The sequence below is a fragment of the Trichechus manatus genome, unplaced genomic scaffold (genome assembly GCF_000243295.1).
Source record: "Trichechus manatus latirostris isolate Lorelei unplaced genomic scaffold, TriManLat1.0 scaffold00157, whole genome shotgun sequence".
Lineage (NCBI taxonomy): Eukaryota > Metazoa > Chordata > Mammalia > Sirenia > Trichechidae > Trichechus > Trichechus manatus.
The window spans coordinates 1,503,898-1,521,119 of record NW_004444093.1 but is presented as its reverse complement, the minus strand read 5'-3'; the positions used below and the strand labels follow the sequence as shown (position 1 = coordinate 1,521,119).

General features: G+C 43.8%; 1 protein-coding gene across 1 annotated transcript in view; it reads right to left on the bottom strand.

The window, feature by feature from the left end:
* Positions 1 to 11,861: 11,861 nt before the first annotated feature.
* Positions 11,862 to 17,222, bottom strand: part of LOC101346524 (immunoglobulin lambda-1 light chain-like) — a 141,422-nt gene continuing 136,061 nt past the window's right edge. Inside the window, 2 exon segments of the mRNA XM_023740524.1 lie at positions 11,862 to 12,181; positions 13,504 to 13,543. Of these exon segments, the coding sequence (XP_023596292.1) occupies positions 11,862 to 12,181; positions 13,504 to 13,543 (360 nt within the window).

The window sequence follows — 17,222 nt, the reverse complement described above, 5'->3', positions numbered from 1 at the left end:
CGGTGGTGGTAGCTGGGCATTGTCTAGTTTTGCTGAATTCAGTCTGGTGGAGGCTGTGGTAGTTGTGGTCCATCAGTTCTTCGGACTAACCTTTCCTTTGTGTCTTTGGTGTTCTTCATTATCTCTTGCTCTAAATGGGGTGGCCGCTCACAAGCTTTTAAGACCCCACACACTACTCACCAAAGTAGTATGTAGAACATTTTGTTTATAAACTCAGTTATGCCAATTCAGTTGGATGTTCTCTGAGACCATCATCCCCACAGCCCTCAGCCCAGTAATTTGGTCCCTCAGAGAGCTTGGATGTGTCTATGGAGCTTCCATGACCTTGGCTTGTACGAGTTGTGCTGGTTTTCCCAGTACTGTGTACTGTCTTACCCTTCACAAAACTTACTACTTATCTCTTGATAAGTAAAATAGAATTTAGTGTTTTTCCCTCCCACTCCTTCCGTCCCTTGTAACCATCAAAGATTCTTTTTTTTTTTCTCTAAAACTTTTCATGAGCTTTTATAGTAATGATCTCATATAATACTTGCCCTTTTGTGGTTGACTTACTTTACTCAGCATAATACCCCCTCCAGATTCATCCATGTTATGAGATGCTTTGCAGATTCATCATTGTTCTTTATCGTTGTGTAGTATTCCATTGTGTGTATGTACCATAGGTTATTTATCCATTCATCTTTTGATGGGCATTTAGGTTATTTCCATCTTTTTGCTATTGTGAATAATGCTGCAATGAAGATGAGTGTGCATATATCTGTTTGTGTGACGGCTACTATTTCTTCAGCATTTATTTCCAGGAGTGGAATTGCTGGATCATATGGTATTACTGTTTGTAGCTTTTTAAGGAAGTGCTATATCGTTTTCCCAAGAAATTTGGAAGACAGATACCTGGCCAACCGACTGAAAGAGATCTATATTTATGCCTATTCCCAAGAAAGGTGATCCAACCAAATGCAGAAATTATCGAACAATATCAATATCATATGCAAGTAAAATTTTGCTGAAGATCATTCAAAAGTGGCTGCAGCAGTATATCAACAGGGAACTGCCAAAATTCAGGCCGGATTCAGAAGAGGATGTGGAACCAAGGATATCATTGCTGATGTCAGATGGATCTTGTCTGAAAGCAGAGAATACTAGAAAGATATTTACTTGTGTTTTATTGACTATGCAAAGGCATTCTACTGTGTGGATCATAACAAATTATGGATAACATTAAGAAGAATGGGAATTCCGGAACACTTAATTGTGCTCATGAGGAACCTGTACATAAATCAAAGGGCAGTTGTTTGGACAGAACAAGAGGGTACTGTGTGGTTTACAGTCAGGAAAGGTGTGTGTCAGGGTTGTATCCTTTCACCATACATATTCAATCTGTATGCTGAGCAAATAGTCTGACAAGCTGGACTATATGAAGAAAAATGGAGCATCAGGATCGGAGGGAGACTCATTAACAGCATGCATTATGCAGATGACACAACCTTGCTTGCTAAAAGTGAAGAGGACTTGAAGCACTTACTGATAAAAATCAAAGACCGCAGCCTTCAGATTACACCTCAACATAAAGAAAACAAAAATCCTCACAACTGGACCAATAAGCAACATCATGATAAATGGAGAAAAGATTGAAGTTATCAAGGATTTCATTTTACTTGGATCCACAATCAATACCCATGGAAGCAGCAGTCAAGAAATCAAAAGATGCATTGCATTGGGCAAGTCTGCTGCAAAAGACCTCTTTAAAGTGTTGAAAAGTGAAGATATCACCTTGAAGATTAAGGTGTGCTTGACCTAAACTATGGTATTTTCAGGCCCATCATATGCATGTGAAAGCTGGACAATGAATAAGGAAGACTGAAGAAGAATTGACACCTTTGAACTGTGGTGTTGACCAAGAATATTGAATATACCACGGACTGCCAAAAGAACGAACAAATCTGTCTTGGAAGAAGTACAACCAGAATGCTCCTTAGAAGCAAGGATGGCGAGACTACGTCTTACATACTTTGGACATGTTGTCAGAAGGGATCAGTCCCTGGAGAAGGACATCATTCTTGGTAAAGTAGAGGGTCAGAGAAAAAGAGGAAGACCCTCAACGAGATGGCTTGACACAGTGGCTGCAACAATGGGCTCAAGCATAACAATGATTGTGAGCATGGCACAGGACTGGGCAGCGTTTCGTTCTGTGGTACGTAGGGTTGCTATGAGTCAGGACTAACTTGATGACACGTAACAACAACAACAACGGCTAGTGATCTTGAGCATTTCTTCATGTATCTGTTAGCCGCTTGAATGTCTTAATTGGTGAAATATCTTTTCATATTCTTTGCCCAGTTTTTAATTGGATTATTAGTCTTTTTGTTGTAGAGGTGTTGGAATTTCATGTAGATTTTAGAGAATAGAGCTTTGTCAGATTTGTCATAGTCAAAATGTTTTTCCAGGTTTGTAGGTTCTCTTTTAACTCTTTTGGTGAAGTCTTTTGATGAGCATAAGTGTTTAATTTTTAGAAGATCCCAGTTATCTAGCTTATCTTCTCTTGTTTGTGTATTGTTAGTTATGGTTTGTATCCTGTTAATGCCGTGTCTTATGGCCTCAAGCATTGACCCTATTTTTTCTTCTATGGTCTTTATAGTTTTTGGTTTTATATTTAGGTCTTTGATCCATTTTGAATTAGTTTTTGTATATGGTGTGAGGTATAGGTCTTTTTTCATTTTTTTGCAGGTGGACATCCAGTTTTGCCATCATCATTTGTTAAAAAGACTGTCTTTTCCCCATTTGATGGACTTTGGGCCTTTGTCGAAGATCAGGTGACCATAGGTTCTCAATTCTGTTCCGTTGGTCAATGTGTCAGGTAGTGCGAGTCCTCCTACATTATTCTTCTTCTTCAATAGTGCTTTACTTATCCGGGGCTCTTTCCTTTCCATATAAAGTTAATGATTAGTTTTTCCATCTCTTTAAAGAATGCTGTTGGTATTTGGATTGGGATCGCACTGTATTTGTAGATAGCTTTTTTTTTTTTCTTTTTTTCGTTTATTGTTGTAGTTTAAGTGAAAGTTTACATTTCAAGTTACTCTTTAATACAAAAATTTACGCATATGTTGTTATGTGACTCTCATTGCCCTCCCTATACTGTGACAGCACATTCTTCCTTTCTACCCCTGATTTCCCATGTCCATTCAACCAGCTCCTAACCCCCTCTGCCTTCTTATCTCACCTCCAGACAGAAGCTGCCCATTTAATCTCATTTATCTACTTGAGCTAAGAAGCACACTCTTCATGAGTATCATTTTATGCCCCACAGTCCAGTCCAATCCCTGTCTGAAGAGTTGGCCTTGGAAGTTGTTTTAGTGCTGGACTGACAGAGAGTCTGGTGGCCATGTCTTCTGGGGTTCTGCCAGTCTCAGTCAGACCATTAAGTCTGGTCTTTTTACTAGAATTTGAGTTTTGCACCCCACCTTTCTCCTGCTCCATCCGGGACTCTCTTGTGTTCCCTGTCAGGGTGGTCATTGGTGGTAGCCGGGCACCATCTAGTTCTTCTGGTCTCAAGCTGATAAAGTCTCTGGTTGATGTGGTCCTTTCTGTCTCTTAGGCTAATACTTTCCTGTGTCTATGGTGTTCTCCATTCCCCTTTACTCCAGGCGGTTGGGACCAAGTGATGCATCTTAGATGGCCGCTTGCTAGCTTTTAGACCCCAGATGCCACTCACCAAAATAGGATGCAGAACATTTTCTTAATAAACTTTGTTATGCCAATTGACCTAGATGTTCCCTGAAAGCATGGTCCCCAGACCCCCGCCCCCACTACTCTGTCCCTTGAAGTGTTTGATTGTATTCAGGAAACTTCTTAGCTTTGGTTTAGTTCAGTTGTTCTGACTTCCCCTGTACTATGTGCTGTCCTTCCCTTCACCGAAGATAATTTTTGTCTGTATTTGTAGATAGCTTAGGGTAGAATGGACATTTTCACAATGTTGAGTCCACCAATCCATGAGCATGGTATGTTTTTCCATTTATGTAAATCTTTCAGTTTCTGTAGTAGTGTTTTGTAGTTTTTTTGTATAGGTCTTTTACACCCCTGGTTAGATTTAGTCCTAAGTATTTTTTTTTAAGGGGCTATTATAAATAATATTGTTTTCCTGATTTCCTTTTTGTAGTTCTCTTCATTAGTGTGGAGAAATCCAACTGATTTTTGTATGTTTATCTTGTATCCTGCTACTCTGCTGAAACTTTCTATTAGTTCCGGTGGTTTTCTTGTGGAATCTTTTGGGTTTTCTGTGTATATTGTCATACCATCTGCAAATAGGGACAGTTTTAATTCTTCCGTACCGATATAGATGTCCTTTATTTCTTTTTCTTGCCTTATTGCTGTAGCTAGGACTTCCAGCACAATGTTAAATAGGAGTGGCAACAAAGGGCATCCTTATTTTGTTCCTGTTCTCAAGGAAAATGTTTACAGCCTCTCTCCATTGAGAATGATATTGGCTTTTGGTTTTGTAGAGATGCCTTCTATTATGTTGAGGAATTTCCCTCTATACCTCTTTTATTGAGAGTTTTTATCAGGAATGTTTATTGGACTTTGTTGAATGTCTTTTCTGCATAGATAGAGATGATCATGTGATTCTTTTTTTTTATGTGATGGATTACATTGATTGATTTTCTAATATTGAACCATTCTTGCATACCTGGTATCCCACTTGGTCGTGTTGCATTGTATTTTTGATATGATGCTGAATTCTATTGCCTAGAATTTTGCTGAGAATTTTTGCATCTATATTGATGAAAGATATTGGTCTGTAATTTTTTTGTGGTGTTTTTGCCTAGTTTTGGTATCAGGGTTATTCTGGCTTCATAGAAAAAATTCAGAAGTATCCCTCCTTTTCTGTGTTCTGAAATAGTGTGAGTAGTACTGATATAAGCTCTTATCTGAATGTTTGGTAGAATTCTCCATTGAAGCCATCTGTGCTAGGGATTTTTTTGTTGAGTGTGCCATCTTCCCTCTGATCCCTATCATGGTGCCCAGGTAGAAGTCATTTATGAGACACATCAGTGTGGCCTTGTTGGACTGGAGCTCCTCAGAGGATGGTGGGAACAGAGTGACCGAGGGCAAGGCCTTGGTTTGACCTGCAGGGGTGGGGGATAGGCAGAAGGTCAGATGTCTGGAGTCCACAGTGGGGGACGCTGACTCAGTATGTGAATGGGTTAGGGGCTCTCCAGACCCAGGTGCAGAGCAGGGTCAAAGAACTAGGTCCACTGTGAGCCTGAGGGAGCACATCCGGGGGGAGGTGGGTCTGGGGTGTTGCTCAAACAACTCCCATCTCACCCGGAGCCCTAAGCCTGGACACTTGCCCATCATTTTCCTGAAATCCATCTCCCCCTTTTCCCCCTGAAGTCTGACTCTGACCCCTGCATTGCCTCCTCCTGACATCCTGACAGGGTCTGTCTTGGTGTCTGTCCCTGAGCAAGTGATGTGAGCTCTCTGACTCTCCTGCAGGGTCCATTCTGGGAACATTTCTGACCTCATGCAAATTCTCAGGGTACTCTGGGCTGTGTGCCCTGAAGGGTCTGTTTTCAGTAAATCTGTCTATCCTGAAGGTGCTTTATAAGGTAAAGGGTGTGCTGATCTGAGTAAGTCTATCTGCCCGGGGCATCCCTTATTCTGCAGAGTCAGTTTTGGGGGTCCACTCTGTCCACTTGGTCATCTTTGTGGTTTCATGCCATGGAATCTGCTGTTTATACACTCAGAGACTCATGTGTCGGAGTGAATGTCCTCTGCAGAGACCCATGTTCTCCATTCACCTCACATAGCATCCCTGATGACTCTTCCCTGGTCCTGGGGTCCAGAGCCTTCTCCTCTGTCCACTCTCCTGCCTGACTCCCTACATCCCAGGAGGCTCATGGCTCTGTGTAGGGCAACCCCACAATATTCATGAGACCCTCCATCTCCTGCCACGTCCCTGGGCCCTGTACACTGAGGCTCACAGTTTAGGGAACCCAGCCTGATTCTTTGACCTGTAGTTCCCAGCCTCAGCCCTGAGCATTCCTTGTCCCTCTAGTCTCACAGTTAGTCAAGCTCTCAGTGGTCCCTTGATCCCTCTTCCCGCTGTGACCACAACCCCAAGTGACCCTCCTAGACCAAGAGGGACCAAGAAGAGCCCAGATGGGGGAAGAATAGCACAGAACAAATCTTAGGACCCAGCATGCACCTGAAAGAGAAGGACAAGGTTGAGCCACGCCTCCATCCCCTGCCTGTGGTTCAGAGACCAAGGACTGATGGTGATCAGCTGGAGGCACCAAGGGGGGTCTGAAAAGAGAGGGAAAGAGGCCAGGGTTTGCTGAGATCAGCTTCTGGGTGAATCTCTGATCCCAGGCAGAGACAAAACACAGAAATAGATTAAAAACAGCAGAAAATTGCCCAAAAGGTTGGAAACGGGGAGAAGAGAAGATTCACCTAGGATGGTCAGCCTCCACCGAACACCTAACACTGTAACACAGGTTTGTACTAAACCCTCCCTGTGATGTACTCACTACCTGCAGCTGTGTTGGGGAAGCCTGGGCCCCCACTCCAGGCTGTCATCTGCTCAGCAGTGAAGCCCTATGCCCACCCAGTAGAGAGGGGGCTGGTGACCATGTGTGCATAGCGAGACTCGTAAAGAAGTTGAGGTTTTAGATCTAGTTTTCCCATCCACCACTGCCCATAAATAGAAGGTTCATTGAAGTGTGTTTGGTACACTAAGGAGTGAAGTTCCATGGGAGGAAAGAATGCTTTTTCTATGTTGATTTGACAAAACTAACCTTTGATGAAACATGGGGTGAGGGCAGAAGGTGTCTGCAGGAGTTCCCCAGTCCCCCAGGAGTGCGAAGTTTGCCTTGGAGTGCACTGGCCTTGGGAAGCATCCAACAATCCCAACTCTGACTCTAGGCATCTCAGCCCCATCTCTCTGGGTGTGTCTTCTGTTTAGGGTGGACCTGGCCAGTAGTCTCAGTAGGAAATGCCAGCCTCATTCCTCCAGAGAGACCTGGAAATATCTCCTGTGTCCACTCAGGCTAAAATATGGTCTCATTTTTGAGTAGGTCTGGTAATGTCTGTTCGAAGAAGAGATCTGAGCTAGTATCCTAACTGTGGTCTCCAAATACCACCTTCCACTAAGTGGAATGACTGATTCCAGACCTGAAGTAGACAAGGTATAAGATAAGTCTGGAATGTCTGGTCATCCTGGAATGCAGGAACTCATGGAGGTCCTCTGATCTTGAAAGGTCTCAGAAGGACCCAGGAGCCTCCTGAAGAGATGGAACATTCACATCATCAATAAAATATAACCTAAGCCAAATAGGTCAAAGGAACAGAATAGAGAGCCCAGAAATAGACCCACACAAATATAGTCAAATGACCTGTGACAATGGAGTAAAGGAAATCAATGGAGAAAGGATAGTTCTTTTAATAAATGGTGCTGGAACAACTGGACATCCATATGCAAAAAAATGAATCTAGATACAGACCTTACACAAAAGTGAACTAGAATGAATCACTGACCCAAATGTTAAATGAAATGCTATACAACTTCTAGAAGATAACATAGGAGAAAATGTAGGTGATGGTGCGATTGGTGATGAGTTGAAGATAGAACAGCGAAAGCATGATCCATAAAAGGAAAATTGATCAGCAGGACTTCATTGGAATGAAAAACTTCTGCTCTGAAAAAACTGCTGTTCATGGAATGAGAAGATAAGTCTTAGACTAGGAGAAAATATTTGCAAAACACATATCTTGTAAAGGCCTTGTATCCAAGTATACAAAGAACTCTTAAAACTCAACAATATATATAAAACCCAATTACAAAATGTGCAAAATGTCTGAACAGACACCTTACCAAAGAAAATATACACATGACGGTAAGCATATGAAAAGATGCTCAACATCATATGCCATTGTTGTTATTAGCTGCCATCTAAATGATTCCCAAGGAGCCCTGGTGTGTAGTGGTTAAAGTGATTGACTGCTAACCCAAAGGTCAGCAGTTCGAAACCACCTGCAGCTCCAAGGGAGAAAGATACGGCAGTCTGCTTCTGTAGAGATTTACAGCCTTGGAAACTCTGTGGGGTCGCTATGAGTGGGAATTGACTTGGTGGCAGTGGATTTGGTTTGATAGTTGATCCTGGGTCATAGCAACCCCATGTGACAGAGTAGAACTGCTCATAGAGTTTTCTTGGCATAATCTGTATGGAAGCAGATCACCAGGTCTTTCTCCTACGGAACTGCTGGGTGGCTTCGAACTGCCAACCTTTCAGTAAGCGTCCAAACATCTAACCTTTGTGCCACCAGGGCTCCTTCCATATGTCATTAGGGAATTACAAATTAAAACAACAATGAGATACGACTAATGCACTACCGTTGAGTTGATTCTGACTCATAGTGACACTGTAGGACACAGTAGAACTGCCCCATATGGTTTCCAAAGCTGTAATCTTTATGGAAGCAGACTGCCACATCTTTCTCCTGAAAGGTGCTGGTGGGATCAAACTGCTTACCTTTCAGTTAGCAGCAGAGCATTTTAATTACTGTGTCACAGAGGCTCCTTGAGATACTACTATACACCTATTAAAAGGGATAAAATCCAAAACACTGACATCAAATACTGGCTAGGATGTGGAGCAATAAGAACTCTCATTCTTTGCTAGTAGGAGTGCAAAATGGTGTAGCCATTTTGGAAGACAGTTTGGCAGGTTCTTACAAAGCTGATCATAAACTTACCATGTGATCCAGCAATCACTCTCTGTCTTAGTTATCTAGTGCTGCTACAACAGAGATACCACAAGTGGATGGTTTTAATGAAGAGAAGTTTATTTCCTCATAGTCAAAGTAGGCTAAAAGTCCAAATTCAGGGCGTCAGCTCCAGGGGAAGGCTTTTTCTCTCTGTTGGCCTTCTTCTGTTTGGTGTTCCCCTGGACTAGGAGCTTCTCTGTGCAGGGACCCCAGTCCAAAGGACGCGCTCTGCTCCTGGCGCTGCTTTCTTGATAATATGAGGTCCCCCGTCTCTCTGCTCACTTCAGTCTTTTATATCTCAAGAGATTGCCTCAGGACACAATCCAGCCTTGTAGATCCAGTCCTGCCTCACTAACACAACTGCCACCCATCCTCCCTCATTAACATCATAGAAGAGGGTTCACAACATACAGGAAAACCACACAATACCAGGAATCACGGCCTAGCCAAATTGATACACATTTTTTGGGGGACATAATTCAAACCATGACATTCTCCTGGGTATTTACCCAAATGAATTGAAAATTTATGTTCACACAAAAACCTACACATGAATGTTTATAGCAGATTTATCAATAATTGCCCCAAACTAGAAGCAACCGAGACATAGTTCAATAGGTGAAAAGATAAACAAGCTGCGGTACATCCATAAAATGGAGTATTACTCAGTGATAACAAGAATTGAGATAACAAGCTATTGGAAGACACGCTATTGGGTGCCATCAAGATGATTTCAACTCATAGTGACCCCATGTGACAGAGTAAAACTGCCCTATGGGTTTTTCTAGTGTGTAATCTTTACAGAAACAGATCTCCAGGTCTTTCTCTCTAGGAGCTGCTGTTATCAGCTGAGCGCTTGTCTGTGCCACCCAAGCTCCTATGGAAAGACACTGAGGAACTCAAATGCATATTGCTAAGAGGAAGAACCCATTGTAAAAAAGCTAAATGAATCCAAGTAGTCATGTGTCGCTTAATGTTCACAATACCTTCTGTGAAATAGGACATTATGCGATTTGGACGTTGTGCAAACACCTAGTTTATCTAAGGTTTCAACAAATTCTGCTGCTGCCTTAGCATCAGCACTCACAAACTCATCACTCACTTTTATACTATGCAGTGAAAAACGCTTGAAGCTCTTGAACTACCCAGAGCTAGCACTAAACTTGACATCGTAGTCTGGTCCTGTTTTTTCTTTAGGAATCTTGAACAAGCTTCCTGCCTTAGCAGTGACCATCAACGTGCTGAGAGGGATTCGGTTTTGTGTTTGGTTCTCAGTCCATTAGCAATTTCTCCGTATCTGGTATAGGTGGCTCTCCTATTTTTGTTAGCCTTATAGCTTTCAGTGGAGCCCATCCTTTAACAGAATGGAGAATTTTTTTCTTTATTTTTGAGGTTATACCCACTAAATCCATTTCTCTGATGGGGATTTCTGAACTCTATTATAACCTTATGGGACCATGGACATATTCGTGGTTGGAAGTCACCTGAATGGATGTTACGCAGCATATGACTGTATTCTGGAAAAGGCAAAACTATCGAGATAGTAAAAAGGATGAGTGGTTGCCAAGGATTTGGGAAGAGGAGGGCAGTGAATAAATGGAGCACAGGGCATTTTTATGGCACTGAAACTATTCTAATGGTGGACACATGACGTTATTAGTCAAAACCCATGGAAATGTACAACACAAAGAGGGAACCCTAATGTAAACTGTGGACTTTGGTTAATAATAATGTGTCAATATACGCTCATCAATAGTAGCAAATGTACCACACTAACACTATGGGAACTGTTTGTTCTTTCTGCACAACTTTTCTGTAAACCTTAAACTGGTTTAAATACTAAAGTTTATTAAAAAATAAAATTCTATATAATCACAGAAGTGTCTGGGGGGCTGTGTCACTATGGAAGCCTGACCTTGCTTGTAGCCCCAAAGCCACACTCCCCTGCCCTGACCTAGTCTGACTGGCCCTGACCCTCATCTTGAGTTTGCTCTGGAGAATCCTTATGTAACATCATCGGGGGCCCATTGTGGGCCTGGGATGGCACACTTTTTCATTTGCTCCAATTTCATCCTTGTCTTCTCCCTCATGCTATGTGACCATCCCCAAGCTCCATCCAAAAACCTACCCTTAAGTGTGCTCTAACCTGATTTAGATGCCAGGACTCTTCATGTCCCAGATCCCAGCATCATGTGAACATTAACTCGGAGCCTAACTTAGCCCCACACCAGACTGATCCTATACAGATGGCCCCTCTGTGCCTCAGCCTCATCCCACACTCTCCCACCAGTGTCCATGGAACACTGGTGTTTCCAAATATTCCAGAGAGCCCTAAGCTGGGCAAGATGGCCAACATGATCTGGGAAATGTTGGCTGACCCAACATGAAACTATTTATCTACTGCAGAAGTTTCAGTCGCTCTACTTGGCTAATATGCCTTCTGAAAGTTTGAGAAATACACACCTATGTGGCATTTCCCTAACCTTCCGGAGACTCCCTGGTGACAGCACAGCGACGGACCTCTTCACTGGTGAATGCTCTCCTGTCTGGAACCCTCACCCAGAACCTGGAAGTGGAACCTCATCTTGTGCTCAGACCCTGGTCCTGGCTCAAAGGTCTTCATCCTCCCATGGCCTGTCTCCAGCCTCCTCCTGGGCACCTGTGACTCTCCTCATTTCTCCCCAATGTGATACTCAGGGTCCATCCTCTGCTGTATGACCTCCCTTGGTCCCTCTCCTTCCTGGGTGGATAAGGACTGCATCTCAAGGCAGTACCTTTGGGGACAATACCTGCTATGATCATGGTTCCCTCAGAACATGGAGCTCACCGTGGTTCCCTGTGTGCTGTGGTGGGAGGACGTCAGGAGATGTGGGCGCCACAAAGGAACTCCCCCTGCCCCTGGTGCGGGGACCTTCCTCGGAGACGCAATTGGGCGCAAATGATCATTGGACATACTATTATCTTTATTGAGGAGAAGTAGAGATGGGGAGAATGTAGGGGTCCACCCAGGTCTGATCTGAGGGGATGGGGGTATAGGAGCATAGAACTCCTACCCAGAGTCCAGCTCCTCTGGGCCCTCCTGAGTAGAGAACCTCAGGGTCCTAAGCACAATCTTCAGGGGCCACCTTCTTCTCCACAGTGCTTCCCTCATTTGTGACCTGGCAGCTGTAGCTGTTATAAGACCTCCACTGGGTGGGTGTCAGGGTCAGGTAGCTGCTGGCTGCATGCTTTTTGTTGCTCTGTTTGGAGGGCTTGGTGGTCTCCAAGCCCTGGGTGATGGTTGTGCCATCTTCCTTCCAGGTCACAGTCACGGCGCCTGGGTAGAAATCATTCATGAGACACACCAGTGTGGTCTTGTTGGCTTGGAGCTCCTCAAAGGACTGTGGGAACAGAGTGACAGAGGGGGAGGCCTTGGGCTGACCTGCAGGGGTAGGGGTGGGACATGAGGTCAGAGGTCAGGCATCCACAGTGGGGAACCCTGACCTCAGTATGTGACTGGGAATTGGGCCCCCCAGACCCAGGTGCAGAGCAGGGTCCAAAAGCTAGATCTAAGATGAGCCTTAGGATCTGTGTCAGTGTAGAGGTGGGTCTGGGGTGTTGCTCAAACAACTCCCATCTCACCTGGCGGCCCTGAGCCTGGACATCTACCCATCACCTTCCCAAAATCCATCTCTCATGGCTTACCCCTCCCCCACCCAGAAGTCTGACCCTGACCCCTGCCCTACCTCCTCTTGACATCCTGACAGGGTCTGTCTGGGTCTCCCTGTCCCCGAGTGGGTGATGTGAGCTCTCTGACTCTCCTGTGGGGGCCACTCTGGGGACAGTTGTAACCTGACGAAGGTTCTCGGTGGACTTTGGTCCATGTGCTGTTTTCCCCAAATCTGTCTCTCCTGAAGGGTATTTTATAAGGGAAAGAGTTTGCAGATCAGAGGAATCTGTCTGTCTGGGGTCTGTCTTATTCTGCAGAGTCAGTTTTGGGGGGTCCCTTCTGACTTCTTTGTCATATCTGTGATTTCATTCCATGGGATCTGTTGCCTTTTCCATTAGTGACTTGTGTATTGGAGCCACTATCTCCTGCAAAGACCCAGGATTCATTTTCTGCCTCATACCCCATCCCTGATAACCCTCCCTTGGTTTTGGGGTCTGGAACTTTCTCCTCTGTCCTCCTTCCCACTAAGTCCCAGGCAGCTCAGGGCTCCGTGCAGGGCAGACCCACATTGGCTGGTGGATCCCGCCACCTCCTGTCACATTCCACGTGTCACATTGTCCAGGGGAACCCAGCCCTGAGCCTCTGACCTGTGGTCCCCAGCCTCCACAGTGAGAGTTACAGGTCCTGTAGATTCTTTCAGGGGGTCACCTCTCAGTGGCCACTCATTCCCTCTTTTCTCTGAGACCAGGACTCCAAGGGATCCCCACAGACTGAGGGGAACTAAAAGAAAACCATTTGGGGAGGACAGGACAGAACAAAACTTAGGGCCCAGCTTGTCCCTTAGAGAGAAAGATGAGGTCCTGGGTCACTCCGTTCATCCTCTGCTTGTGGGGTCAGAGGTGAAGGGCTAATGGTGGCCAGCTGGAGGCACAAAGGGTGTCTGAAAATGGAGGGGAAGTGTCCAGGGTTTGCTGAGACCAGCTTCTGAGTGAATCTCTGACCCTAGGCAGAGAGAAAACACAGAACGTTGCAAAAACAGCAGAGAGTTGTTCAAAACATTGGGGAGGCAGGGAAAGAGGAGAGAAGAGACTCACCTAGGACGGTCAGCTGGGTCCCTCCATCGAACGCCCAACGCTGTGACACAGGCTCGCACAAAAACCCTCTCTGTGATGCCCAAGCCCCAGCCTCCCCTTCCCCAAGCCATCTGAAGCTGTGATGGGGAAGCCTTGGCCCTCACTCTAGGCTGGTATCTGCTCAGTAGTGAGGCCACAAGCCCACCTGCCCACCCAGAAGAGATGGAGCAGGTGACCCTGTGTGCACAGCACGTCCCTCAAAAACGAGGCTCATGGAGGAAGTTAGTGTCCCATAGACCATTATTCAGGAATAGGAATGGTTCTTGGGGGGCACTTATCACACTGAAGAGTGAAATTCCAAGGAATGGAGTGGGATGTCTATCTATATCGAGTTCACATAACTCTAACCCTTGATGAGACATGAGGTGAGGGCAGAGGGCTTCCGCAGATTTATCCCAATCTCCCCAGGAATGTGCAGGTCGTCTTGGGGTGCAATGGTCATTGGAAGCACCCAACAATCCCAACTGTGACTCTGGCATCTCAGCTCCATCTCTCTGAGCATGTCCTCTGTTTAGGAGGGACCTGGCTGGTGTTCCCAGTAGGAAATGCCAGCCTCATTCCTCCAAGGAGACCTAGGAAATATCCCCTGTAACCACAAAGGCTATAATATGGTGTCAGGATTGGTTGGGTGTCTTAATGTGTTGGTCAAAGGTGAAATGTGAGCTGGCATCTTGATTGTGGTCTCCAAACACCACCTTCCACAGCACCAAGGGTAAATGGTCAATTTCTGGCCTGAAGCAGGCAAGGTACAAAATGAGTCTGGGACATCTTGTCACCATGGAGAGCAGGAATCTATCAAGGTCCTCTGGGGTCTCAGGAAGTCTCAGGAGGACCCAGAAGACACATGAAGAGGCTCCCAGTATCAAAAAATGAGACATGCACATAATCAATAAAATATAATCTCAGCCAAGTAGTTCAATGGGACAGAATAAATAGTCCAGAAATAGGCCCACACAAATATAGTCAACTGTTCTTTGACAAAAGAGTAGGTGAATTCAATGGAGAAAGGATAGCTTTTTCAACAAATATTGCTGGAACTACTGGACATCCATGCACAAAAAATGAATCTAAACACACAGACTTTACACTTTTCACAAAAGTGAACTCAAAATGAACCACCAACCTAAATGTTAAATGAAATACTATACAACTCTAGAAGATTAAGTAGGAGAAAATTTAGGTGATGGTGCATTTGATGAGGAGTTTGTGATATAACACCAACAGCATGATCCATAAATGAAAATATAGACAAGTTGTAGTTCAATGAAATTAAAAATTTCTCCTCTACAAAAGATACTATCAAGAGAATGAAAAAAACAAGCTACAGTCTAGGATAAAATCTTTGCAAAACATGTATCTGATAAAGGACTTCTAACCCCGATATAAAAAAAACTCTTAAAACTCACAATAAGTAAATAAATAACTCAATTAAAAGGTGGGCAAAAGATCTGAACAGACACCTCACCAAAGAAGATATATAGATGACAAATAAGCATATGAAGATGGCCCATATTATATGCCATTAAGGAGTTGCAAAATCAAACAACAGTGAGATAGCACTACACAACCTTTACAATGGCTAAAATCCCTAACACTGACAACATCAATTGCTGCCTGGGATGTGTAGCAACTGGAGCTCTCACTCATTGATGATGGGAATGCAAAAAGCCACTTGGAAGACAATCTGGCAATTTCTTACAAAGCTAAATGCAGGTTTACTATATGATTCAGCAGTTATACTCCTAAGTATTTACTCAAATGAATTTGATAAAACTTATGTCCACACAAAAACTGGCACATGAATGTTTATAGCAACTTTATTAGTAATTGTTAAGAATTGGAAGCAACAAGACGTCCTTCCATTGGTGAAGTAGTAAACAAGCTGTGTTACATCCAGACAATGGATTATCACTCAGTGATAGAAAGAATTGAGTTGCCTAGTTACAAAAAGACATGGAAAAACATTAAATGCATATTGATAAGTGAAAGAAACCAGTTTGAAAAAGGCACACACTGTATGATTCCAAGTGTATGACATCTTGACAAAGGCAAAACGCTAGAGATACAGTAACAAAGTTGAGCAGTTCCCAGGGATTCAGGAACAGGAGAAAGGATGAATAGGTGGATCAAAAGACATTTTAAGAAAAGTGAAACTGTTCCATATGATAATGTAATGTTAGACACCTGAACTTATGCATTCTTCAAAACCCACAGGACTGTACAGCACAAAGAGTGAACCCTAATGTAAACTATAGACTTTATTTAGTAATAATGTATCAGTACATGCTCATCAAAAATAACAAATGTACAATAATGCAAGCTAGCTGTTAGAGGGGATATATGGGAACTCTGTTCTCTCTGTGTAATTTTTCTGTAAACCTGAAACTGCTCTAAAAATTAAAGTTTATTAAAAAAACTATATAATCTGCAGTGGGGTCTAGAGGGTGAAGGAGGTTGCATCAACGTGTAAAGTGTTACCTGTCTGTAGCCCTGACACCACATTGTCCCCCTGACCTGGCCTAGTCTGACCTGACCTTGACTCTAATCCTGAATTTTGCTCTGACATCCCCTCTGAAGAACAATCATCAGAGGCCCGTTATGCGCCTGGGACTGTGCACTTTCTCATCCCAATTTCACCGATGTCCCCTCCCCAAATTGTGTTACCATCAACAATCTACATCCATAAACCTGCCCCTAACTCTATATCCAAACCTGATGATACACACTGAGAGTTCATCATGGACATTCCCAGCCCCATGCTGAGCTGACCTGACCCCACACGTCAGAACTGAAGAAAGGACTTGTGTGTGTCTTAGCCTCATCCCCATTTTTTTTATTGTACTTTAGGTGAAAGTTTACAGAACAAATATTTTCTCATTAAACAATCAGTACACATATTGTTTTATGACATTGGTTAACAAACCCATGACATGTCAACATGCTCCCTTCTTGGCCTTGGAAGATCTTTTTTTTTTTTTTGGTGAAAATATACATAGCCAAAGACACACCATTTCAAAAAATTTCTACAAGTAAAATTCAGTGATGTCAATTACATTCTTCCAGTTGTGCTGCTATTCTCACTTTAGATGAAGGTTTACAGAACAAAATAGTTTCTCATTAAACAGTTAGTACACATATTGCCCCATGACAATGTTTAAGAATGCCACTACATGTCAACACTGTCCTTACTCAAACATGGGTTCCCCATCACCAGCTTTCCTGTCCCCTTCTGCCTTCTAGTCCTTGTCACTGGACATCTGTGCCTCATTAGTCCCATTTTGTTTTATGGGGCTGTCCAATCCCCAGATGAACGGTGAACCTCAGAAGTGACTTCAACACTGAGCTAAAAGGGTGTCCGGTGACCATACTTTTGGGGTTTCTCCAGTCTCTGTCAGGCCAGTAAATCTGGTCCTTCTTTTTTGTGTTAGAATTTTGTTTTACATCCTTCTCCAGCTCTGTCCAGAACCCTCTTTTGTGATCCCAGTCAGAGCAGTCAGTGGTGGTAGCCAGACACCATCTAGCTGTACTGGACTCAGTCCGATGGAGGCCTTGGTAACTGTGGTCCATTAGTCCTTTGGACTAATCTTTTCCTTGTATCCTGTTCTTTTTTTCATTCACCCTTGCTCCCAAAGGGGTGAGATCAGTGGAGTATCTTAGATGGCTGCTCACAGGCTTTTAAG